The 25,521-nt window shown below is 35.8% G+C and overlaps 1 protein-coding gene across 37 annotated transcripts in view; it reads left to right on the top strand.

Annotated features, from left to right (window-relative positions):
- PTPRD (protein tyrosine phosphatase receptor type D) overlaps positions 1 to 25,521 on the top strand; it is a 528,787-nt gene that overhangs the window by 395,227 nt on the left and 108,039 nt on the right. For 20 of the 37 annotated variants that reach the window (XM_032595594.1, XM_032595593.1, XM_032595589.1 and 17 more), the window contains 4 exons: positions 5,759 to 5,770; positions 9,797 to 9,909; positions 21,614 to 21,655; positions 22,161 to 22,258. In XM_032595594.1, coding sequence (XP_032451485.1) covers positions 5,759 to 5,770; positions 9,797 to 9,909; positions 21,614 to 21,655; positions 22,161 to 22,258 — 265 coding nt within the window. The remainder of the gene's footprint in view (positions 1 to 5,758; positions 5,771 to 9,796; positions 9,910 to 21,613; positions 21,656 to 22,160; positions 22,259 to 25,521) is intronic. The other 17 variants (XM_032595610.1, XM_032595606.1, XM_032595609.1 and 14 more) reach the window with 3 other exon arrangements.

Here is a 25,521-nt window from a genome sequence, read left to right as displayed (position 1 = left end):
GTGGATTAATTGTTCAATTTCAACATGGTTTTACAAATAATATTACAAATTTGCACATTTATGTCCATTTCATAAGTCTAATGGGCACCTGAGCTAAAATTTTTTCCTGTAGCTATTTCTCAAAACCCTGAAAGTTGCTAAAAGTTAAAGATAAAACAAGGAAAAATAAGGAAGAGAATGAATTTTTTTCTTCTGTTTTCTATAACCTTTGTTCCAATAGTTAATTCTCAATTGTATCCAATAAGGAATGTGAGGTACCATTTTCCTTTAAAAAATTAAAAGTAAAACCTCAGTCCTTCTACTCCCAAGTACTGATCTGATTTAGTGTCTTTTCACTACAATTAGGATGCAAAGAATCCACATCTACTCCATAGTTTCTGATCTTCCACTCTTTTTCAATTCTATTTCTGCCTCTATTACGGTAACCAAGATTTTTTTTCCCCTAGTCATTGCCTAGTCAGTTGCAAAGAGGACATTAGTAATTATTTCCCTAAATCCTTCCAGACTTAAAAAATATGTAATACCTGGGTGCCTGGGTGGCTCCAACTTGGGTTAAGCGTCCAACTTGGCTCAGGTCATGATCTCGCGGTTTGTGAGTTCCAGCCCAACATTGGGCTCTGCACTGACAGCCGGGAGCCAGGAGCCAGGAGCCGGGAGCCAGAGCCTGGAGCCTGCTTCAGATTCTGTGTCTCCTCCTCTCTCTGCCCCTCCCCCTCTTGTGCTCTATCAAAAATAAATAAATGTTAAAAAATTAATAAATATATATAATACCAAAATAATAAAATTGTAAGTATTAACATATATAATGCAAACTCATAAACATGTAGACTGACTAAATTCTAAATTATCTTCCTTTGTGTCACTTTTTATTTTTTTCCAATCCAAATTTTATTTTTATGAAACTTTAATCTATGTTCCCATTTTTCTTTGTGGTGTATCACCTTTAAGAACTCTCCTGTGAAGATGACCACTTCCCTGTACTATAAAGTAGTCCCTCTGTCTCTCTCCCTCTCTTTCTCCCCTCTCATAACCTTGACTTGCAAAATCAAATGAGAATGTCTTCATTTTGATTCTTGCTGACATACTTAATCTGATAATCTTACTTCCATTATATCTTTATCCTATTTATCTGGCTCCCTTCACTGGGTTTACATTAATTATTTCTACCTTTATTCTTCTGTTAAGTATGTTCTTATGTTCCTGGAATAATCTTTTTTTTTTTTTATAACCTCTTCTCAACTCAAAAAAATATCCTTCAAGACACTTGTCCTTTGCAACTTTCTCTTATGAGACTGTATTCTATTTCAGTGTGAAGAGAGCATTGAAAAGAAAAAAACTAAACTAAAGAAAACTAAACAAATTCATAACCATAACCTATTAAATTGCCTATTCTATTTTAGAGTTAGAAAGAAAGAAAGAAATACCCATTATTATTTTGTTTCCTGATCATTGCCATCACTCCGTTATCCATGCTATAAAATAGCTTAAAAGACAGGTAACTGAAGGCCAATCTCTCCTCATAGATAATGGTTTCAGTCTCTCCATTCCAATCCATATTGTATCAGTGTATATTTAATTGCCTCTCTTGTGTAAGAAGTAAGCACAGAGAGCACAAGGTACCCACATGCCCTGAACAATAACATCCTGAGTGAGTCCAAACAGGAACTGGTATCCTTTGCTGCTCATGTGCTATACTTATTACCAGAAGATAATACAATAATAAAAGATTAAAAGTAGAATTATCATTGCTTTCTGTGATATTTATTTAGGTGGCTAAATCTTACTGTAAGAGTCAGATCAGAAAGTGCTTGTTTATGGTTGCATTTCTAGATCATGGCACATGACATTTTGTGATTATTCAAAATGGACAAAATGCTTGCCTTATTTTTTTTAAGTTGTGTTTCATTCTGCTATATCTGGCTATCATTATCATGTCACTTAACAGAAATGTGCAGGGCATTTGTGAGTTATGTAAATATGAAGAAATAGGATTATAACCTTGATAATTTTTTAAAGATCTGTAATTAACTGTTTGCGCATGTGCATGTGCTTGAAGAAAAATTCAACTCAGTTATATATTTTTTTATAATCCTTCAAAAAAAGGCATCACATTTAAAGATTTTATGACTCTGTTAAAATAGAGTTGCATTTTAGTGTGTGCATATGTAAGCATTGTCTAATGCAATTGTTGGGAAATGCATACATCCTCGAATGCCAAGTATATTTAGCTAACCATCTGAAGGCCCATGAAGCGTTTCTGAAATAGAAATGCTTGCTTCAGCAGTAAAGAACATTCCTGACTTGAAATTCAAGTAGACCCAACAATGTCCTTCTTGATTATCATGAGGCAGTTCAAGAGGAAATCTTCTGCAGGCAATGAATAGTGTCTTTTATAGCTTGGATTCTGAACAAAGTTAATTATATAATAAATACTTCATCCCTCTTTTTGGCTGCCTTTCATTTTACACATAGGTTGTTGGTAATGACTCAGAATTGAATATACAATTATTATCATTATTATTATTAAATATTATCAACTCATATTATCTTGATAATCCCACCTAATCACATACACTTGCTTACAAAACTACTTGCCTTAAGAGTAGGTCTATAGCTATGGATGGTTTGTTCATATAAAGAAGAATATTTTATAGATCTGTGTGAGAAGACTGAGACTTATTCCTATTAATTATATTAATGTGGAACCATTACACTATTTTATCTCACATTGTATTTATTTTACTTTATTTTTAATCTAGTAATTTGTAAACCTATAATACATTGATAATCAATGACAAAACAACATCAACTGAGGCTTTGTAAGGACCCTACAATACCCACTGAACCATCAGAAAATTAAAATATATTTGGTAGGTCTTTAGTGTTATGGATTATTTTGCCCTATTTTTTTTATTTTGTTGTCTATATGTGATATATGCAATATTTCAAAATGTAAATTACAGAGATAAGATGGTATCAAGGTTTAAAAAAACACTAATCAGAAAATCAGGAATCAGGAAACTTAAGTTCCAGCTCTGTGAGTAGGTAGCTAATTGTGATAGAAAGTCATGCTAACACTCTGGGCCTCAGTTTCCTCATTTATAAAGTAAGTGGGTAGACTAGATAATTGGACCTTTTAATAATGCTCTATAATCTGAAAACCTAAAACACCACCTAATAGTTCTATTGCTATATTATTTCTGCCTCCAGTATGTGTATGTTTTTTTTTTTTTAATATGACTCCAGGTTGCCCTTCATTCATCCACCCCACAAAAAAAGAAAAGAAAAGAAAAAGCAAATGAACACTCTTAGATCTCACTCTACCCTGTACACTTGTTACATGTGTAAGGCTTTTTAGTTATTAGTGTTAGAACAGTCCGGGAATTACTTATATAGAAGATACTTAAAATGTTAACCTGACTCTATGGAAAAGCATTTCAAGATGAATGAGGAGTATTTACTATGTACCATGGAAAAAAAGAAAATATGGATTAGGAGTTTGTAAAGATCTCAGGCACTATCTAGACAAAACTAATATCCTTAAATAGAAATAGTCTAACCTAAATAGATACTATAGACCAAGGAAATCTTTTCCATTCTCACCTGAAGATGTTCATGAATGAAGGCCATGGAATAGATGAGACTAAAACACAGGCCTTAGCTTTTCAAGCTTTTCCTGTAGATCCAAGATTGCTCTCTGTGGTCTGTGCTTTGTTAGTCTTCTCTTTTTGTATCAAATTTACATATTTCCAAGATGTAATCAAAGAAAGAAATACAAATCAGGATATTTTCAGATGCTATGGAGATATATGCTGCCATGCCCAACCACACTGGACAATTGATTGTCCAATTGTTTCTGCCTTCTGGCCTTTGAGTAGATCCTTCCGTATACCTGAAACACCTTTCCTCTGTCTCCCCAGCCTCTCCTCTTGGCCTGACTGACTCTAAAACATCCTTTAGTAGTAAACTAACATGCCCACCTAAACAAAAAGCTTTTCTGGGTGCCTCCTTCTTGCTCTATTCTCTCTACCAGTTCAGGCTGCCCTAGGGTTCTATTGTCTATGCTGTTAAAGCACTTTCCACTTATCTAATGTTACAGAACCTACCACATTACTAGATTTTCCCATTTTCTTGTCTTTCTTGCCACCTCTAAACTAGAGGTCAAGGATGCTGTCATTTCCTCACACTTAGCCCTTATGCCTAGTAAACTGCATGGCACAGAGGAATATTGAGTAATCCAATTTATACAAATCAATGGCATTAAACAAATTCCAAACTCAATCCCCTCCACTTATTTACTCCATCATGCAATATCACCTTCATCTTGCCTGGCAAGAGCTTTAATAAAATCCTCAGCCTATAATTTAAATTTATAAGCTTCCAAAGCCTTCAAACTTAGATACTTGCACCAAATATGTACCAGGGTGTGTGGTGAGTCTGACATTTCTGTGGAAGAGGGAGTGAATCACACACTAGCTATGCATTTGTTCATCAGATTATTTAACATTTTAATATAAAAAACTGATAATTCACTAAGTAGTTCTCTTCCATCCAAAGAAACAGATTATCCTATGATGATTCACTAAAGATCTCCTTGATTAAAAACAAGGAAGTTAGAAACATATATACATAGGATTTTTAAGACCCACAACACTAGGTAAATCATTTTAAAATTAAGAATAAAAAAAACAGTATTTTTGATATCATTTTCATTATTCACCTTGTATGTGTGTGTTTGTAAAATTTAAATGTGGGTTTTGTATTTTTGAAAGGAGATAGACTGGATTATTTCTAAGCTAGATACTTTAGCAACTTGGGTATATATTTCATTGACATTCAGGTAGACTCAGTTCTCTATTTTGCATTTGAGAACTCATTAAAAACTCTGAAATTTGCCTCACTGTTGAGATTGTTCAGATTAATTCTTTTCAGGTAATAGTTATGCTCTCTGCATAAAGAACATAGTTATCTAAACAATCTACATATTATCACATGAGCATGAGTTAGATGTGTTCACAGACAGGAGCACCTCTTTGACTGGGAAAATATCTGTCATGTCAATGGCTGGTAATAAAATACTTTCAAGATTAGCCCAGTGATATATATGGGTCATGCTCTGTAGATTTATAATGATGAGTATTACTTTTCCCAAAACTGAAAATGTATTTGATCTTTTATTGGAGAAAAGATTTATAATAACCTTACTCGTCAAAAGGAGTTTGAAGAAATCATTTTTGCCACTTTATTACCTCATAGTGTATTCTACCATTGTGCACATTTTTGTGCAGTTCAGTGGATTTGCAGATACCTTATATCATTAAAGAAATAACACACCTCTTAAGACTTTGTTTTAGATGAACACATTTCTTACATGGAATTATGTTGTATTTCCATTAAGTACATTAGTAGTTTCCTCATGGCATGTTTTATAAAAGTCAGATTATATCTCTATCATCACTTTCTGGGATATAATTAATTGTGGCAATATTTTGTACCTTGGTGGATATAAGCGAATGTGACATTAACATGTGCACAAAATGCTTTATTTAGCTACGTACCCTCATATCCTCCATTCAACTCATAATTAGAGTCCTTTAAATGTTTTGATACACTGTCATTTCCTAATGTGTGTCAGTTAATGTGCCCTGCTTATAAGCAGTTTTTCTTAAATCTTCGTTGTCATAGTTACTCTTGTTACCATTGGCCAACTAACATTGAGCCTTTCTTTTTCTTTTTTTGCTGCATTAAAATGGAGCAGTAAACCTGACAGGTGAGGAATAGAGAACAAACCCCATTTAATGCTCAGTAAGACACTGGTAGCCATTGGAAGTATTGAGGGGGTGAGGGTGGAGGTTGGATATAAAAGGTGTCACCTGGCAGGTGGAAGATGGACAAAGCCTAGATATATAAAATATTAAAATATTGGTACTGAAATGATTCTGAGGGAAATAAATTAGTTTGTCTATATAAATATAAATAACAAATTATCTTTATGTAAAGCCAAATTTAGAAGGTAATGAAACCAGTCTGCATTTTGTATGAGCATTTGTATGTGTTAATGTGTCTACAGAAAAGAAATGTGAGGTGTTCCATTAAGACATTTGTTTTGTTTTGTTTGTTTTTACTTAAGATTGGCTTTTAAGTTTGATGTGAGGTCACCTCCCAATACAAGAGCACTAATGGCATTTTAATATCCTGTAAATATTGACGGCCATGCATTTGTGAAAATTCTGACATCATTCCAAATTATTTCCATGCTTTCCAGACTCAAATAATAACAGCAGCAGCAGCAATAGTAGTAGTAGTAGGAATAATAATAATAATAATAATAGCACTAGCTATCTGTGTGATTATTGAAGGACTGGTCCAATCAAACCTACTTTTCTAACATATCTATATGTATATCTATCTTCATATCTATATTGACAGGTAGAAACTTCTGATGAAACTTAAACTAAGAAAAGGATCTCAGTGCTCATCTCAGTTGTCTAGTCCTCCCAGTTCTATATTCCAGTAGTTCCCAATGAGTGTTACCTGGACCAGCAGCAGAAGCATTAGCTTCACCTGGAAACTTGAGAGAAATACAAATTCTTAGACTACCTACCCCAGACCTAGTGAATCGGAAACTCTAGGTGTGAGTGCAACAGTCTATAGTTTAGTAATCCCTTCCAGGGGATTCAGATGCATGCTAAAGTTTGAGAACCATGGCTGTATTATTTTCCCAAAATCACTTAACACTGGTCAGTAAGCTACATTACACTTCTACTCATAGGTAACTTAATACTTCTGTAGGGTATCTTTTTTTTTAAAGTATTTTTAATATCACTGGTTTTCATTAATCCACCCAAAAACACATGCAAAATACGTTTTGTTTTCAGCCAAAGTAGGGATTTCAGATAGATGCATCATTCTTCCAAAAGCCTTTGCCCATATATCCGAATATCTTTGTTCTAAGTAAGTAGATTCATATCTCATCCTTAGACCAAGGTGAGATTAAGTGAAGATAAAAAACCCCTTAGACCACAAAGTAGCATCTTTGTTATATGTGGTTCCCATCCCAAACCACCACATATTTTCATGATGCTGTTTCCACCATATCTGAAATGTCATGTGATCTTGCATTTCCTTTTCACCCATATACCTCCTGCATGTAGTACATATTTCTCTCTGCAGAAAATAAGCTTATAACAGGACTTTATAATCTTAACAGAAAAAATAAAATAGCAAGGCAAAATTCAAATATGCTTGTAGTCACTATTCTTCACTTTTTTCTAGTTGAAAATGAAAATGTGAATAATGAGACTTCTGAAAACCTATCAGGAAAAATATGACCACAGACATTCCTGTTGGGCCTGATTTAGACCCTCATATACTAGTTAATCCTTTATGGCAGTAAATTCTATTTTTAAAGCTATTTATCATTATTACCAATGATGACCAAACTCTTCATCTTGCAAACATTTCTTAGAAATCCTTTCTGTTAGAAAACAACCATTTTAACACATTTGTGTTTAAAAATAATGTGATGAAAGTGTGGGCAGCCAGTACCCATGTTGTGATCACCAGAACTAAACTAAGTGAATTTAAAGAAATTTAAATAGCTGGTTTTCTGAGATGGCTATAGGATTTTTGAGTCTGAGATCATGGAAGTAATTTATTTGAACAGATAAAGTCAGGGACAAGTTAGTTATTAAATGTCAGGACCCCCCCCCAACTTTGTCACAACTATACATGGCAGTTTTAGTCCCAAGCTTTGGGTTTTCTGAGATTCATCTGGGCAACAAGATGTGACATTCACCTTTCCTGGCACCAGAGAAACAGACTAAATTTCTTTAGAGAGTATTCTCTTCTGTCCCTTTGTCTCAGTGTCACTCAGCTTGGCCTCACTGAAAAGATAAGGAGCATGTTCCACAGTACCTACAAGAGTGACCCAGTTTCCTTGCCCAGGTATTTCTACATCTGGCCCCATAATCCTGCAAGAAAGACAGTGGGGCCACTTTGAGAAAGGATAAAAATTCAGGTTTTAATCATTATGTCTGGCACATCAGTAAAGAGATGCATCTGTGCCAGCTCATTTGGAACAAAAGAAGTTTAAGGAGGGCCACTGGGTCCCTTGAATTGAGAAGGCCAAGTGTATGATTGTTACACATGGGACTGACTGACTAGCAGTCCATGGCATTTCATGAGCCCATTTAGCTTCTATACCTTTGGTGGTAAAATGAATCTCTATGAGTCATATAGCCACAGCCTAATCACAGTGGCATTTTCCATTCTGAAACTGGTCACCATGTCCTTCTTTCACATGGTCTTTTGAGCCACTCTTTCTCTTTCTTCTCACATCTTTCTTGTCAGCCCTCAGCTCTGCTTTTACTTTGCTTCTCATTTTCCACTCCATACAACTGGAACCGCCAGTACTTTTGGCACACCTGACATTCAGTGCTCACCTCTGATTCGTGGCATAGCTTGGCAATGCATTCTGTCCTTAGGCTATACCTGACACCTTCAGGTAGAAACAGGAAATCCTGAGACAGGTTAATCCAAGGTTCTGAGAGAGCAAGGTGTCTAACAGGACTCACCGAAGAAAATTCATTCCATTAACACAGTTTTGCTGAAGGCATTGCACTTGAGCAAATCAAGTGTGCTTTCCTTTTGCATCAATCTTCCCTTCATCCCCTGGTTAGTTTTATTTTATACAGATGAGCAGAGATGGAAAGAAAGGCTATTTAACAGGAGCCCTCTGGCTTACCATGGAACGACCTGGGTGGCACTCAATGGGATCCCATTGCCACAGCAACACTAATGAGCTGTGAGACAGTCATATCAGAAAGACAAGGGAGTGTTCCTGAGCACCGCTGTGCCCCTTTCCCCAAAAAAGAATGTCTTTGTTTTAAACAGGGGTGGACACAAGGATTACGACTGTAGCCTGGAGATTGCTGGAGTCAGTATTTGAATAAATACAGAATAAAGCACTGCTTGAAAAGGTCTCCATTTCTTGAGTTTTAAATCTAATTTAACCTTAAAGAAAATACTTAGGCAGCACTCTGCGTTTTGGAAGGTTTGAAAAAAATGAATAAGAAATCTTATGAAGAAAAACCTGATGTTCTTTGCATAGACATTTGTTACTATTACATTATCACACCCTAAACAAAGTTATTTAATAAAACTAGTAGATAGTAATTAAAACAAAGATGAAATGCATTGTGTGAAGAATTACTTATAACAAGGCATTATTAATGGTTCACATATGCCATGAATGATCATTGGAAGAGTGAGACTACCCAGTAGGTGAAATTACCTACTTTCTGTGATTGACTTTCATTAATGAAATATTAATCACAGCTTAACATCATAAGCAGCCAACACTACTTTTCTTTCTTTTAATTTGAAATAAAAAGGGGATGTTGGTCTTGTGTAGTGCTAATTCTCCTTCTAGGTGCTAGCTTGGAATCTTAGAACACACTTACTGCATCTGTCTGTCATATGGGAAAATTCAGTGCAGACCCACTTTGTAGCCATCAGGATTCAAGCATATCTCTCCAACGCCTCCTTAATGCCTAGTGGCAGAGGCAGTGAAGAATTCAATTCTAGAGCTGAAGGGGGACTTTGAGATCATTCACTTAAGCAAATATTTTAGACTTGAGGAAATGGTCTAGGCCAAGAGAGGTAAAGCAACCTGAACAGGGTCACAAAACTGACCTGACAGATGGTTGTAAAACAGAAAGTTGGGAGCTTTTTAAATGTTTCAATTGCTTTTTTATTGTATTCTTACATTTTTAAAAAATTTTTCTCCCTACAGGAAGAGGGCAGAGTCTGACTCTAGAAAGAGCAGCATACCCAACAGTAAGGAGGTCCCTTCACACCATCCAACAGACCCAGTAGAACTGAGGCGCCTTAATTTTCAAACACCAGGTAAGAAGCAGGGCTCATCTTGTCCATAAGATAGTATTTACTGAAAGCATTTTGGCCGACTGATAACTGCTTTCAGAGATGAATGTCACTTTATTTAGAACAGTTTTGCTTATCCTGCTTTTTAATTGTAATATTATTGAGATTCACCAAACAGAAGTCTGGAAAGGAAATAAAGTTTGTTTTGCAAATCTGAGGTGGAATAGACAAGAGAAAACAAGTAATTCATCTTCAAATTTTGGAAACATTATAGTCTTATAAGAATATCTACCATTGTGGGAGATTAAGAGTTTATTATTTTTAATGATACCTATCTGTCAAGAATTCAGTTTCTCATCTTATAAAAGTGAATGGATGGATTGATGGATGGATGTCACATCATTCATTCTATTGGGAAATAACAAATTTATTCTGTATTTTCCTATTGATTTGTGTCTATATGAAGAAAGTGAAGAAAGGAGGATGGTGAGAGGGAAAGAAACAAAGTGAGATAAAAATTAGTTTCTTTTAAAATATTACCTATACTAAATGTCACTGGCCAAGTTGAGTTTCTTACTGGGGAGATACATAAAGTAACTGAGGATAAGAATACTTGTTTCTAAATATTAAATGCTTAAGAGGAAACCTATCTTTACTACTGAGGGGCATTTTGTACAGTACTGTTAATTCAAGACTAGCTTTATTTTGCTTTCTTTAAAATAAATTTTATTTATCTCAAATGAATGGAAAATAATAAATGATAAAGAGATCTAAAACTGAGTGGCACAGTCATAATGCTCAAGGACAATTAAGAAAATAAAGAGTTGATCTAAGAAGTGTGATTAAAATTTGGTTGTGTTATCATTCCCCAAGTTGTTGGCAAATGTTGTGTCACATGGACATGTTAACTCACAGTAGTATATACCTCAAATTTATCAAACTACACACTGCAGTGACTTACTCTGAATTGAAAATGTAGTCTATTATATTTGACATGTTTTCTTTTTTACCTGTGAATGTATCATGGTAACTAGTAACAAGTTGAAAGAAGTGTCTGGCATTTTCAAAGTGGCTATACAAACCATCATCATAAATGTGGGTTGTGTGTAAAATGCTATTTCAAATGAGGTTAGACTTTTTAAAAATCAGTTTTTACAAAGCAAAGATCTACCTCCATCAGCATAAAAGGCAGTAGAAAATGTTCATATAGCCAAAAATCTCCTGTGTGTATTTTCTAAAGGCTGATAAATGTATACTATGCATATGTAATGATGATTGAATAAACTCATAGAGTCCTTTGGGTCATTGTAATCCCTTAGATGCTCCCTGTTGAGTCTCTGTCTAGGTGTCCCATTAAGGCATCTTGATATTGAGTTTCTTGTAGTAAACCTTCTCGGTTCACTTTTTGAAATAGTAGTGTACTGACTTCTTTAGGCTGTTGGCAACTTCTTGATAATGGGCCCAGGAATTCATGTACTTTTCAATTTGACTAAACCAGGGTATAGAGGACCTAAAAGCCACAGAGATGATGCACTACATGATTCCTTTGCAAGAGCAGCATGTTGTGGAAATGGAGAAAATGATTGTTACTTAATACCTTGCTGCTCAGCCCTGCCCCCATCTCCTCTGGCTTTTATGGAAAGTATGATTTGTATTGGAATCAACCTTGGTCTTCAGGCAGAGATAGAAGCATAGTATAGGATGAGTGAAAAGGCAAAGATAGCTCCAAAAGAAAAAAGAAAAACAATAGGAGTGCTATCCTTCATCTACTCTGGCACTAACAGAATATTCCAGGCATAAATAGGAAGTAGGAAGGACGCCTGGGTGGCTCAGTCAGTCAAGCATCCGACTTCAGCTCAGGTCATGGTCTTACAGTTCGTGGGTTCAAGTCCCACGCCGGGCTCTGTGCTGACAGCTCAGAGCCTGGAGCCTGCTTCAGATGCTGTGCCTCCCTCTCTCTTTTCCCCTCCCCTGCTTGCACTTTGTCTCTCTCTCAAAAATAAGCATTAAAAGTTAAAAAAAAATAGGAAGTATGAATGAGAACTGTGTAGACAGGATTATTAGCAGAGTACAGGCAACTACAAACAAGGAAATAGAAATGCCTTCAACCGAGAGACCTCCATCTGGAAGTACTTCTCACTTTTACAGGTAATTTTGCAAATATGGTCAAATCCAAAAAAAAGTCTGTAAAGAATATAATCTCCCCAGTATATATGTGAATATTAGATCCATTTATGGAAAGAATCTATTAAATTCCATATAAGTCCTTGGAAAGGAGAATGAATGTTACATTTGAAGGGACATTGGTTAGCTCACCAATAGCTTTACAAAATCACAGTGGGGACCTGAGTTTATAAGAGGTATCATTTAACTGAGGTTAGACTTATTACATCAAATGGGTAATGGAATAAAGTGGGCAAGATGAATAAAGAGGGAGAGGAGATTTAGTAGAGGAAGAGAATAAAGCAGGAGAAGTTGTCCTAAGGTCCTAGCACTTCTGCTCAGGAAGAAGCTCTGTGTTGTGCCTTTTAGCTCAGGTAAGCAATCTGCATGAGCTTGGCTTGTTGAATCAGTGTATTTCCCTCCGACGCTCTCTGATATGGCCTGCTGTCCTGAAAATTTCACCAGTTAAGGAAAAAAAAAAAAAACTAGACCCAGCTGTCAATGTGGAATTCATAGAAATGTGACCATTTGTTTCAATCAGTAGAGATTCTAAGCAATGGCTACAAATTGTCTAATTACTTGCCAAGGGGATTAGAGCAGAAGGCAGGGTTGTTAACCAAACCTTTCTGTGCTTTTTCCTTGCCTCTTGTTCACAAATAACCAAAGGCTCTCCTGGATGATGCAATAAAATGACCCTATAGTAGGGGTTACACAGCAAATGATATGACGCTCCTTAAGTTTTAGATTTTAAACCATTTCACTGTCTGAAATGTGCTTTTATATACATCATACCTTTGGAAATATAATCATTTATCCACAAACATAAAATTTGACAATACTTATTAATGGTATTCCTAAGTAGAGGATTAGCCATCCAGATTTTAACTTCGAACAAATGACTTTCAATGAAATAAAAAACCTGTGATTTATATAATGAGGCCCTAGCACTGAACCTGTTCATGAAAGCAAATTTACTTCCACTTCTGATGGATCTGTTGAGGAAGATAAAATACCAAACAAACATTTCCATTTGAAATTCAGTAGGTATTTCAGAAGGTAAAGGAAGCACATCTGTCAGTTCACTAATTCTATGAATTCTCCTTTCTTTTCAAAAAATTCTTGGGGATGAGAAAACTATTTACTTTTAAGTTTTTATTCTTGTTGAAGAGCCTGGATATAAGGAGGCAGACATTTTCCCTCAATTCTACCCAATACTCCAAAGGTATTGAAAATACATTCTAAATTTCATATAAATACAGAATTCTGAACATGTAAGTACTTCAAAGAAATATACCTTGAACCTCAGTACCACAAACATCCCTATCTCTGGGTCAGGAAAAGAAATGTCAGAATTCTGTCCACTGTGTCTCCACTAAGGCACAAAGTAAAGGCAGAGAAAACTGTTGTATTCAGTATAAACATCTTTGCAAGGTTGTGGGATGTGGGGAAAAAACATGGTTTTAGTTCACTTTCCAAATTTCAGATGACAATATAGTTGCTGTATTAGTGAAACACTATATATCCAAGCATTTGAACAGGGTGAGGAAGACTCACATCTTCCTGACTGAGAGCAGGTACCTCTGCTCATAGGTATTTTCCATGATGTGTTTATTCGCCAGAATACTGTGTGTTAAAGTTCAGGTGGCAGTATACAATAAGTTGTATTTAAAACCTGAACTACCCAATCTATTAAAATAACGTAGAAGTCATCAGTTATTGGTGTACTGGCTCAGGCAGAACAAGTATGAAACATGTATTTCAAATACAATGTTTGTATCACCCGTAGCCTACAAAATTAGAGTACCAGTGGGTAAGAAGGTATCACTTAGCTAAGGTTAGACTTATCACCTGAAATGGAAAATTGGATAAAATGAGTAAAGGAGAGAGGAGATGTTGTAGAAGAATATGCTAAAGTTACTAACTGCTAACCAAGTTTTACAAGTCCTTGAGGTCTGTAGAGGAAGGGGAAAATACTCAAAGATAATTTTAAAAGAATGCTGTATTAAACCTCATAAATCTTTGTGGATGGCAGAAGCTGGGTATGCATCAAGATGGATTCACAGATGAGTTACATGTTAAACAAAATTGAACTGAACTGTGCCCAGTCAGCCTAGGTTGGGAGGAAAAGTTCCCTTTTTTTCTCCAAAATTTCCCAAGTCGTCTTATTACCCTTACTTCTCAATAATTCTTTTTCTTGATTACAAAAGCAGCACGTTTATTGGGGAAATTAAAATAGAAAATAAGCTTGCTAACAATTTTGTAGATAGGTTGTAGCTACACAGGTGTGCATTATAGCAAATATTTTTTATGTTTCAAAATTTTCATAAATTGGAAAAGGTGGAAAAAGCGCTTTTAGAAAAGAAAACCTACTCTATGTCCCCATGCTTCTAAGTTTTCTTTTCTTTTTTTTTTTTTTTTTGGACATATTTAAAATATAAGTAAAAGATTTCCTATAACTACTCCAAATTTGCCCTTTAGAAATAGCCACCATAAGTATCCTTCTAGACTTTTTTACACGTATATACAGTTCTTTAATTGATAAAAATTGTATAGCAGGTATATAGACAGATAGAAAGGTGCAAATACATAAAATTGTCTGGTTTAAAATTTAACTGTAGGGGCGCCGGGGTGGCTAAGTCGGTTAAGCGTCCGACTTCAGCTCAGGTCACGATCTCGCCGTCCGGGAGTTCGAGCCCCGCGTCAGGCTCTGGGCTGATGGCTCAGAGCCTGGAGTCAGCTTCCGATTCTGTGTCTCCCTCTCTCTCTGCCCCTCCCTCGTTCATGCTCTGTCTCTCTCTGTCTCAAAAATAAATAAACGTTAAAAAAATTAAAAATAAAAATAAAATTTAACTGTATAAACATAAACCTTTTCCCAAGTTAGTGTGTTAGATTTTATCTCCTTAGCAGCCAATGGTATTGATGTTATTCTGTTCTACAGATGACACAAAATGTAGTGGCTCATTCCTTATTAATGGGAGCTATTTTCCATGTTTTACTCTTGCAAATGATACTGCAGTGAGCAGTACTGAGCCCGCATCTTTTCACCTCTTTGTTGCTACCTCCAAATGTTAGACACCTGGAAATGGCGATTACAGGGTCCTAGGGTAGGCACATTTACTATGTTCATAGAGACCGCCAATTACAGAGTTTTCTGAAATATTGTAAAAAAGCCTTTACTTGCAGTGTAGCAGCCCCTTGAGCCACAGCCTGCAGCATTGAACAGAATGATGAAAATAAATATAATATCATCCCAAGATGGTGATGAATAAGAAAACCAAAGAAGCTACTGATATGTGTTCATATATCTACTTTTTCCCCAACAAAGCAAATTTAGAATTTCAGCATCTCAGAGAAATAAGCCTTCTTTCTAGTACAAAAAAAAAAAAAAAGTTGTATGAGAACACATAGCTAATGGCCTCATATTGTATACCAGCCACCACCTTTCCCTGTGCCTGTAAAATTCTTCCTCCCTGTGCCCTTTCATTGATTTGTCAGTTTCCATCAGAAATTTTCTTCATTTTTTCCTACGAATTTCATTCTTCCAGTATCTGTACTCCTTCTCACATGCCTCTCTCTGCAAACCCCCCCCACAAAAAAAATAAATAAATAAACTTCAAACAACAACAAAAACTTCTAGAATGTGTACTTGCACCTTTTAAGAAAAGAAATTTAAAAATTGATGATCAGATGTACAACATAAGAGCCTCATTTTCATTCTGAGGATGACCTTAATATGTTTTTCCCTAAAGCATACATGGATGGTAGGTGATTGATGGGCTGTGAAAAACAAAACCAAACTGGTAAAAAGTTACCGTATCAGAAATAGCAGTATCAGCAGCAGAAATGTCTGCACAGCAGCTGAATGGGCTTTAAAAGCTTCTGAGGCATCTCTTCTGATCCATTAGTGCTATTAATTGGATCAATGCTAACAAGATCCATTTTTATACATATATTTATCTTCATATTTTGTACCATAAGAAACTTACATATATGACCTTGCTTAAGAACACCACGTGTGTTCTTTGTATGTTATACCTCAAAAACTATGGTTCATTGAATAGAAATAGTACATTTTTGATATAAAGAAATACAGTTTGTTCAAATTCTCCATTTTGAGAAACCTATGTAAAAATGAATTTTATTTATGCTCTCCACTGCTTACCTGAAAAAGCACTCTTGGAACACCTTTCCCTTAATGATGATCCTAGTCATGGATTAAGTCAAATTCTCATTATTGTCCTGCCACATAGCAATTATATCTTATAAATCAGTGTTCTCTTTTGCCTTTAATTCATTATTCATTTGTGAGACAAATTGTAAACATAGAGTATTTGTATATCATTCAGAGTACTCTAAAAAGTACATAAATTATGTTAAAATCTGACCATTATTTTACAAACTAATTTTCTCCCTGTGACTGTTAACTTAGTGAACTACATTTTTGACACAGATGCATCACTGATTTGATGAACAAATTATTTTCTCCCTGTTCCATGACCACAAATTGTTCTCCACACTTCATCACAGTTTTTTGGAAAGGAAAACCATGAAGAGAGTAGTATTGAATCATCACACATATATCCTAACATAAAAAAAAAATCATCTAAAAGATGTTCACCATTATTAGTGACCTCAAAATCATTACTTAGCAAAATAATTATACAATGGCTATTGGTATTAAATGCAAGATTTTAAAAAATTTAAAAATAAGGCAAGTATTTGGTAACATCTCTCTCTAGATAAAGTTATTTGAAGATATTATTGATTAGATTACTTAGCAAAATAAAACAACTTTTAGAAGGCAAAAGCATTGTAAATTGAGCTTTTGAAGAAATCTGCTAAATACTACTGCAGTTTTTTAACACTTTTTAAAATGTATTTATTTATTTTGAGAGAGAGACAGAGAGAAAGAGCGCAAGCAAGGGAAGAACAGAGAGGGAGAGACAGAATCCCAGAGTCACACGGTTAGCACAGAGTTCCATGTGGGACTCAAACTCATGACCATGAGATCATGACCTAAGCTGGAGTCAAGAGTCAGACGTTTAACCGACTGAGCCACCCAGGGGCCCCTACAGTTTTAACATTTTGAATGTATACCGTTAGTATATTTTTAGTTCCGGTTCTCATGGAAACCCACAACATTTTGACAAGAGGTGACTGGAAAATACAGGTGTGTGTAGGAGTGCCTTTTACCTCTTCCCCACCATGGGGCATATCTTTAAATGAAGCTATTATTGACACATTTTCTATAAACTGAGGATGCTTGAGATCTCTGTGTCAGGACATAAATAGCCCAAACACTCTCACAGACCCATATTTATGTACATGGCACCACTCCTTCAGGATGTTAAGTGGTATAAGAGACAGTATGGCATAATGAAAAATGTCCTAAATGAGAAGTGACAAGGTCTAGGATCAAATCCTCCACATAGCCTTAGTTTTACTAATAGTGATGACCTTGATGAAGTCATTTTCCTAACTGATAAAATTAATATGGAAAGGAAGAAGAAATAAATGAACTCCCAAGGGGTGACCCATGCAGGAAGTATACGTTGTCATACCCCACCATACACACCTGATGTCTAGCCCATGGTCTTGTGGATACAAGCATGATGTTACTCTCAACCTACTTGGATTTTAATTTACACGAGAAAGGAACATTTTGCTGTTTTAAAACAGAGGTCACAATTTAGTTAGCCAAATGTGGCCTGCAGAGGTCCTGTCTTTGACTCCCACTGGGTTTCAGCAAAATTTTGAGGCAATAATGAAAACATATCATAATCTGTGTTTGCAGTTGCTACTAAAAACCTGAAAAGTCTTACCTCATGGCTCTGCAATTCTCCCTGGAAGATATCGACTAGAGCTGAATAGTTTGACCCTTGTACAAGTTCTCCACAATCTACACCAGCCCTAAACATAACCCTGACATTGAGACTGAATGTCAGTTGCCATTCATCTCATGCATATTTTTATTTTGCATATAATAGAAAAATATTCTTTTCTAGAGCCTCCTTTGAAAGTAAGGAAATGAAAGACAGTCATAGAAGGCTGCTTGCTGCAAGGAAATGAGTATGAGTGCATTTGTTTGTGAAGGTGTTTGCTATGCCCTACCTTGTCATCTTCAGTCATTTACCTTACCAATCTGTCCCCTTCAGCCCCTGAAGACTTTGCGCCGTGCTTGAGAAGATTGTAACTGCCATTCCAGAATTAATACAGTAGTAAGATGCCAAAACCACTTAAGATTTTATTTACTAGATGGACTAATGCATGAAGTCATTTATCTTTTCTGGACTTCAGAGTCTTCTTGTGTAAAATGAAAATGCTGGGCTTAAGTGATCTCTAAAGTACCTCTCAGCTTAAAATGCCATGGCTTTAAAGTTCCAGTTCTTATAAGGAAGCCCTCATGACATTACTATCACAAATATGTATCTTGTAAAAATTAGCCATCATGGCTTTTCCTCCAACCTAAGGCAAATTTCAGTGACTACATCCATTTTTCATGCTGACAGAGTATATTGTGGATATCATGGCTCCAAAATGAGAACACTGTTCAGTTTCAACGTGTGCCTTTAAAGTGCACTTATGTTGTGCATTTGTAGCTTTGAACTGATAAGGTCATGACCCTGGCAAGTCCTTATCAGCTGTGAGCTGCAATTCAAGTTCTTTGCTACTAATAATAGCTAAAGTATTAAAGCGTGCTCAATAGAGAATCAGAGCAAATTCAAGGTATTACTGAAAAAAAGCATATTGCATTCTTGTAAACTCCAATAAAATTTTTGAGTGGAAAAAAATGAATACATGGAGTTACAGCGCCCCCCCCCCCCAACAAGATAATTTCCATTGGACTGGGAGCCATGGCTTGAGAGGTTTAAAAAGATCAACACCTGGTTCACACCCACAGAGATTCTGACTTAATTGGTCTGGTGTGTAGCCTGGAAAAAAGGAATTTTAAAGCACCTCAAATGATGCTAATGTAAAAATTCTTTTCTAATCAAATATTGGTTTGTAGACTGTGAGAAATACCCATGTTGCCCAAACAAAAGATTGAAAAGATACTATAGTGAGGTCAACATCACAGTTTTCTTGGTGTCTGCTTATCTATTCAGACTCTAACATGCTTGATTATATCATATTAAATTGTTTCCATGATGGACAATGGAAAAGTTTGGGAGGGAATCAAGATCCTTGGTGATTCTTTCCTGGTATGAGCTGGAGTTTCATGTTAGAGGAATTTCATCCTTGATTTATTACGTAGCATAATTTTTATGATGCTGTTTATTTGTTTCAAATACATGACATAGCATCATACTTTTTGGTTAGCTGAAGAAAATGGTATTGAATTTAAATAATTCAAAAAGTAGACAATTCAATTGCATGCATTTTCTGTTTTGTAGAAGTAAATGTTCCTTAGATCTCAAAGAGAAGTTACAAGAACTTTTAGAACCTTTGCCTGTGAACTGTGTAGAAGAGACCCTTCTCTGTTCCATATGTTTAGAAATCCTATCTACATGAGGTACAAGTGGTAGTTATAAAGAAGGAAGTGACTCTAGAATTTACCTAGCTCTGCGGTTTTATTTTACAGATAAAAAAAAATGAGGTTCTTGATAATGAGTGATTTGTCCCTATTAGGAGATGGCAAAACCAGAAAGAGAACTCCTACCCATATTCTAGTCTAGGATGTCTTCTCCTATACCATCAGAGTCCTACACGTTCTCCTCCCCTTCCTGTGAAACATCCATTCTGGCGTTTTTACTTGTCAAGAATTTTGGTGCAACATAATACATACTTATGTGTCTTAAATGATAGTTCTTGAATGCTAAGGTATCTGTATATTATATATACGTCCTGATTTAGAAGGTGATGAGTCAGTACAGGCTTACTTGCATTTCTGTATAACCAGCTTCCAAAGTAAATATGTTGATCACATCTTTGGTTGATTATTATGGTCTTCTACTGCTGTTATACTAATACTTTTCCCATCTCCAACTGGCTTTACTTTTTGCAGCTTTGAGCAGTAATTCAGTCCCCTACGCCTCCCTGATTGGCTCTGTGTCCTCCCTCTCTAGCCAAACCACCACTCAGTCCATATATGATAATAACTCTCTCCCACGATTCGCTCGAAAAGGTCTAAACATCTTTGTCTCTTTATTTTCTCTGTTGAAGCACTGTAATGGATGTCCACATCATTCCATTTCCATTTCCAGATAAGCCTAGAGTCTCTTGTGCCTTTGCATTTCCATTCTTGTCATTGGGGGTGCCTCATCTGGATAAGATCACTTTAATTATTAGACCACTGTCACGCATCTCCTCCCTCTACAAAATGTAAATTAGTTCAATTCTACCATCTATTTGGAAAAGTTCCAGAAATGGCCTCCAACATTTTGATCCAAATACACAATTATATCAGCAACAAAGAATTGCTACTTCTAAGCCAACTCATTTTTATTGGATCTTCCACCAAGATTTTAGTTGACTGGAAGCCATAAATGCTAAAACACCACCTATCATAGCACTGTGCAAAAATGATGAAATTGTCTAGAAGAAGCAAAATAGTTTTTTACTTACCAGAAGTATTGATAATTTGGCATTTGAGATACAGGAACTTACTGGGTGGCTTTCAGTAATGGCACAATTCCTAAACTGCCCATAAAGTAATCACATGTCATGTTGACTTAATGGTCACCATTCCATAGCCTAACACCTTCCAGAGAGTCTCAGGACAGCAGAATGTCAACATGGCCTCCAGTTTGAGCTCCTCCCCCATTCCTTTTCAGTTTCAGAGGCTTCCCTGGGGGCATGCTAGTTCAAGTTTTTCTAGCCAGCTGGAATTTGTATCCATAAGACATGAGTCAGCGATGCTCTCTCATGGTACTTATAAAAAATTCATCACAAAGAAATAAAATGTAAATCACATGAAAAGCGAGAAAACATTGGAAAGACCCAGGAATCACCAAATTAGTGATAGATTATTTTTAACGGAATCTGTGAAACTAATCTCACTTCAGCTGGCAGACGGAACTAAGACGTGCCGCCCCTGTCACTGCTTTCTTTCTTTTTCCATCCTCTTTCACTCCTTGTCCTTTGACCATTTGCTCACTCTCTTGCATTCATTTCCCATTCATGGACAAAGATGTTTACACCTGAAGTAGATTGTAGGTTTGCTGGGAGTTGAAACTTGGGGACCTGGGGCAAATACCATAAAGCTGTTAGTGTGTGGCCATTTATAAATGTCCAGGTGAAGGCCACGGCCCCAACCTCTACAATCTGCTACTAGTGGAAACATTTTTGAAACTCAGTTTGTTGTCTGATTTTGTCATCAGTGATTATCGTCTATGAACTGTGGTGCATGCCATTCTTTGTGCCCATGTTTGCATGTGAATGTCAATCACCTTCAGGTATGTGAACTATTAAAGCGATCTTAATCAAGTCACAATGTATAGTGAATCCTGTAAAAACATGTAGTGTTTTTATCAGTCCTTTACAAAAGTATATCAGACTATCCATTTCATTTTTTTTAACAAATCCGTTCTATTTTATTTTATTTACATCATCATTTCCTTTGCAGGTTCAGATGATTCCGGTTACCCTGGTAACCTTCATTCTTCAAGTTAGTTTTCCTTGATTATGCATAAGTCACTTTATGTTTCCTATCAAGCTACTACTCTTTCCCTTTTAGGCCTTTCTCAGTGTCTGTTTTCTTAGTTCACTTTACACCATTTAATTCCACACGATTTCCATTTCATACAGTGCAGGAGAAGGAGTTTGAAATGACATAACAGTCATTACTCAAAGCAGAAGTTGACATCAAGCCTGACTGTCAGTTTTCTCCGCTAGCTAACTGCATTAATTCATAGCACAATAACGCTTTCTTTTACACTAGGAGTGTTAGTTTGGGGATCATGCTTGGTGACTTTTCATTTGGCTACAAAATTCATCCTTCCAGAGCATGTCCTGCTTTGAGTAACCAAACTATCTGCCTGCTTCCTCACATTAAACATCTTTACTACTCACATGTCTTCAGGCCATTTCTAACTATAGTATTCTCTATATTTTGGAATAGTTAGCATCGTTTTCATTTGTTTTCAAATGTGTTTCTTCTTTCCTTTTAATAGGTATGGCTAGCCATCCTCCAATTCCTATCTTGGAACTTGCAGATCACATTGAAAGGTTGAAAGCAAATGACAACTTGAAGTTTTCCCAGGAATATGAGGTATTTCAGTGTGTTTATACTTGACAGTAATTTCAAGAATTGCCCCCCTCTTCTTTTTGACCATATTCTTAAAAAAATAACTTCATCAGTGCCTTTTCTTTTAAATATGACTCCAAATAGGATATAAAAGTTGATAACAAATAGGCGACTGAAAAGTGTCTGTACAATCAATATAGTAGTTGCCCTTTTAAAAGGTGTTTATATTCGGTGTTAATGAGGTTGATTTTTCTTTTCTGGTTTTAAGCTCATATACTATATTGTATTGATAAGCTTCCTCGTATATCAGATAGGTGCCAAATATATTGATTCATGGCCAGAGGCCTCCCTGAAAAAGCATGATGACAGGGAGTAAGTTGATATTTTTCCATACACTTAGTTTTCCATGGCCTGAAAACCCTTTAATTATGTCCATGTTCATGTCCATGTCCATGTGTGTGTACATGATTTTACCCTTCAGCCTTAAAATAATGCTAGAGTTAATTTTAAGATAGCCATATGTTCCTGGAATATTGCCTATTTTTGAAACAATGGTGAACTGAATAGTATCTTAAAATTTCAGAATCCTTATAGATTCTGTGTGAATGCTTGATGAAAGTGAATGAAAAGTCTTTGTATATTTGTGTGTATTTGGATATTGTGGTATTTATCAAGCAGAAAGTTTTAAAATTGAATTTTCTGATATTCCCCAGCAACAGGGACTCATACTGAAACCAACTCATGAATTGATAACTGAACCATCATTATTCTTTTAGGCCAAGTTTGACTTAGCATAAGATTAAAAAGTACAACTCAAGCCTTATTGTGCCAAATAACAACAGATTGTTGGGTGCCTGAGCAGTCCAAATACCACCATGAAGAGTTTCTACTGATTTACCCAATGGGAATCTTAAAACACATCCCTGTTATCTCTCTTGGTTTCTGTTGTATCAACTCTTTTCTTTCTCAATATTTTATTTAAATTCCATTTAGCTAACATACAGTTTACTGTTAGGTTTAGGTGTAGAATTTAGTGATTCATCACTTACCTACAATACCCGGAGCTCATCACAAGTGCTTATTGTATCAACTTTAAATGCAGCTGTTGGACTAGACGAGCTCTCAGTCCCTACCAGTCCTAAGATTCTGTCCTTTCAGTGAGAACTTCTAAGAGGGGCCCCAAGCTCTAGTGACTACATGGATATTAACTACATGAAGAAGCTCCGTGTAAGAGAATGTGGAGCAGTGGGATCTGTGGTAATCTGGATATTTGCATGGACTTTCTGAAGTCTTCAAATCTTTAGTTTTTGATTATTTTAAATTACTATGCTGACTCAATAAAATGTGTCAGTAGTCCCATGGTCCTCCAGCTTTAAACCACTAGCAATATTTGCATCACTCAAACAATCTCAGTTGTATCCATGGTCTACAGTAACCAGCCTCCTTTAAAGTGGAATTTCTCTAGAAATACTACATGTAAAGATACTATAATAATACTCATTGAGCCATTGGATCAGAAGTGCTCCTTGAAAGTAGTTATGAACTGCATGCTGCCAATGTTCCCATTAAAAACTCCCCTAGTAGCCGTTGACATGATAGCCCACACTGACTTTTCACCATTTATCATGACGATGGTCTATGATTAAAGCTCCCTGGGCATGAATTGACTCTACTGTGCCTTAACAGCCATGAAGGAGATAGTTAAGTGTTGTATTCATCTGTGATAATAGGATAAAGACCTCTATGTAATATTTTAGGCCACAGAGCAACATTATGAAAAAAAAATTATTTTACTTGTTATCTTTCATACAAATTTGAATAGATTTTTTTTACCAGCTTATAGTAAAGAACATGAAAGAAAGACAAGGCACATTACCTTCAAACATCTAATTATTTTGGCACAATCACTATGAATTAATGATTACTCAGACTTCTCAAGAGGCATGAAACAAAATTTGCTACTCTGACTCTAACACTGAAACAGAGGTTGAAGACATGGAAGCTGTTTGTACTTATTCTGAGGTCAGAATAGGAGGAAGTAGGTTTAGATTATGGCCCAGTGTTTTTATATCATGTGAGAGACTTCCTTTATTATAAAGAAAATTGGGCTCAGACATTGGATTTAATGATAGCTGGAGGAAGGGACCTGAGAAATTAGTAGCAAGAGCACTGTATATTAAAAATAATTATAAATACTTACAGTTTTCACTTTCTGATATGAGACTGTAAAGTTTTACTTGAACTTAAGTAGCCATGATTTGAGGATGGCATATAGAATGCAGGGAATAAAGTTCTCCTGAAAGTTGGTATCACTCTCAAAGCCATCACATTAGCTGGTGAATCTTTAGACTGATACAGAATAGTATGTATAGATCTTACCAGACAAAGTCTTAGCTAATGACTGTGAACATTTTGGAAGTCTAATTAAAATTCATATTCTTGTCCCAGCACCAGAAATGCTGGTTTAGTAGGTCAGCCATGATAACCAGGAATGTCTGTTTTATTTTTTTTTTAAGTTTCATTGAGTTGTGATTGACATATAACATTGTACTAATTTGTAGTATACAACATAATGATTTGATATATGTATATATTACAATATGATTACCATAATTAGTTAACATCTATCACCTTACATTTTTCTTATAGGAACTTTTAAGATCTACCTTTTAGCAACTTGCAAATATAAAATATTGTTAACTATAGTCATCATGTTGTATATTACACCTCTGGGACCTATTTATAACTAGAAATTTGTAGCTTTTAACCACCTTTAACATTTTCCCCTATCTCCCACCTGTTCTCTATTTCTATAAATTTGTTTTTTTAAGATTCCACATATAAGTGAGATCATACAGTGCTTATCCTTGTCTGTCTGGCTTATTTCATTTAGTATATTGCCCTCAAGTTCCATCCATGTTGTCACAAATGGCAGAATTTCCTTCTTTCTTTATGACTGAATAATAACCCAGTGCATATACATGCAATGACCTGAGCTGAAGTTGCACGCTTTACCAACTGAGCCACCCAGGCGCCCCTGTTTGTTTTTTGATACTTAGTTGTATGAGTTCTTTGTACACTTTGGATAGTGACTCCTTATTAGATATATAATTTGCAAATATTTTCTCCCAGGGAATGTCCATTTTAAAAGAGCACTTCAGGGGACTTTGATGCAGGTGCTCTGAAGACTTCAATTTAAGAAACATTATTGGTTTAGGATAATATATGACAGAGCATCATCCTCCAGCCTTCATTTCACCATCCCCTGAAATGGCAAATAAACCAAT

Source organism: Lynx canadensis, chromosome D4, assembly GCF_007474595.2.
Source record: "Lynx canadensis isolate LIC74 chromosome D4, mLynCan4.pri.v2, whole genome shotgun sequence".
In the NCBI taxonomy this organism is placed as follows: domain Eukaryota; kingdom Metazoa; phylum Chordata; class Mammalia; order Carnivora; family Felidae; genus Lynx; species Lynx canadensis.
This window is presented reverse-complemented; position numbering and strand designations above follow the sequence as displayed.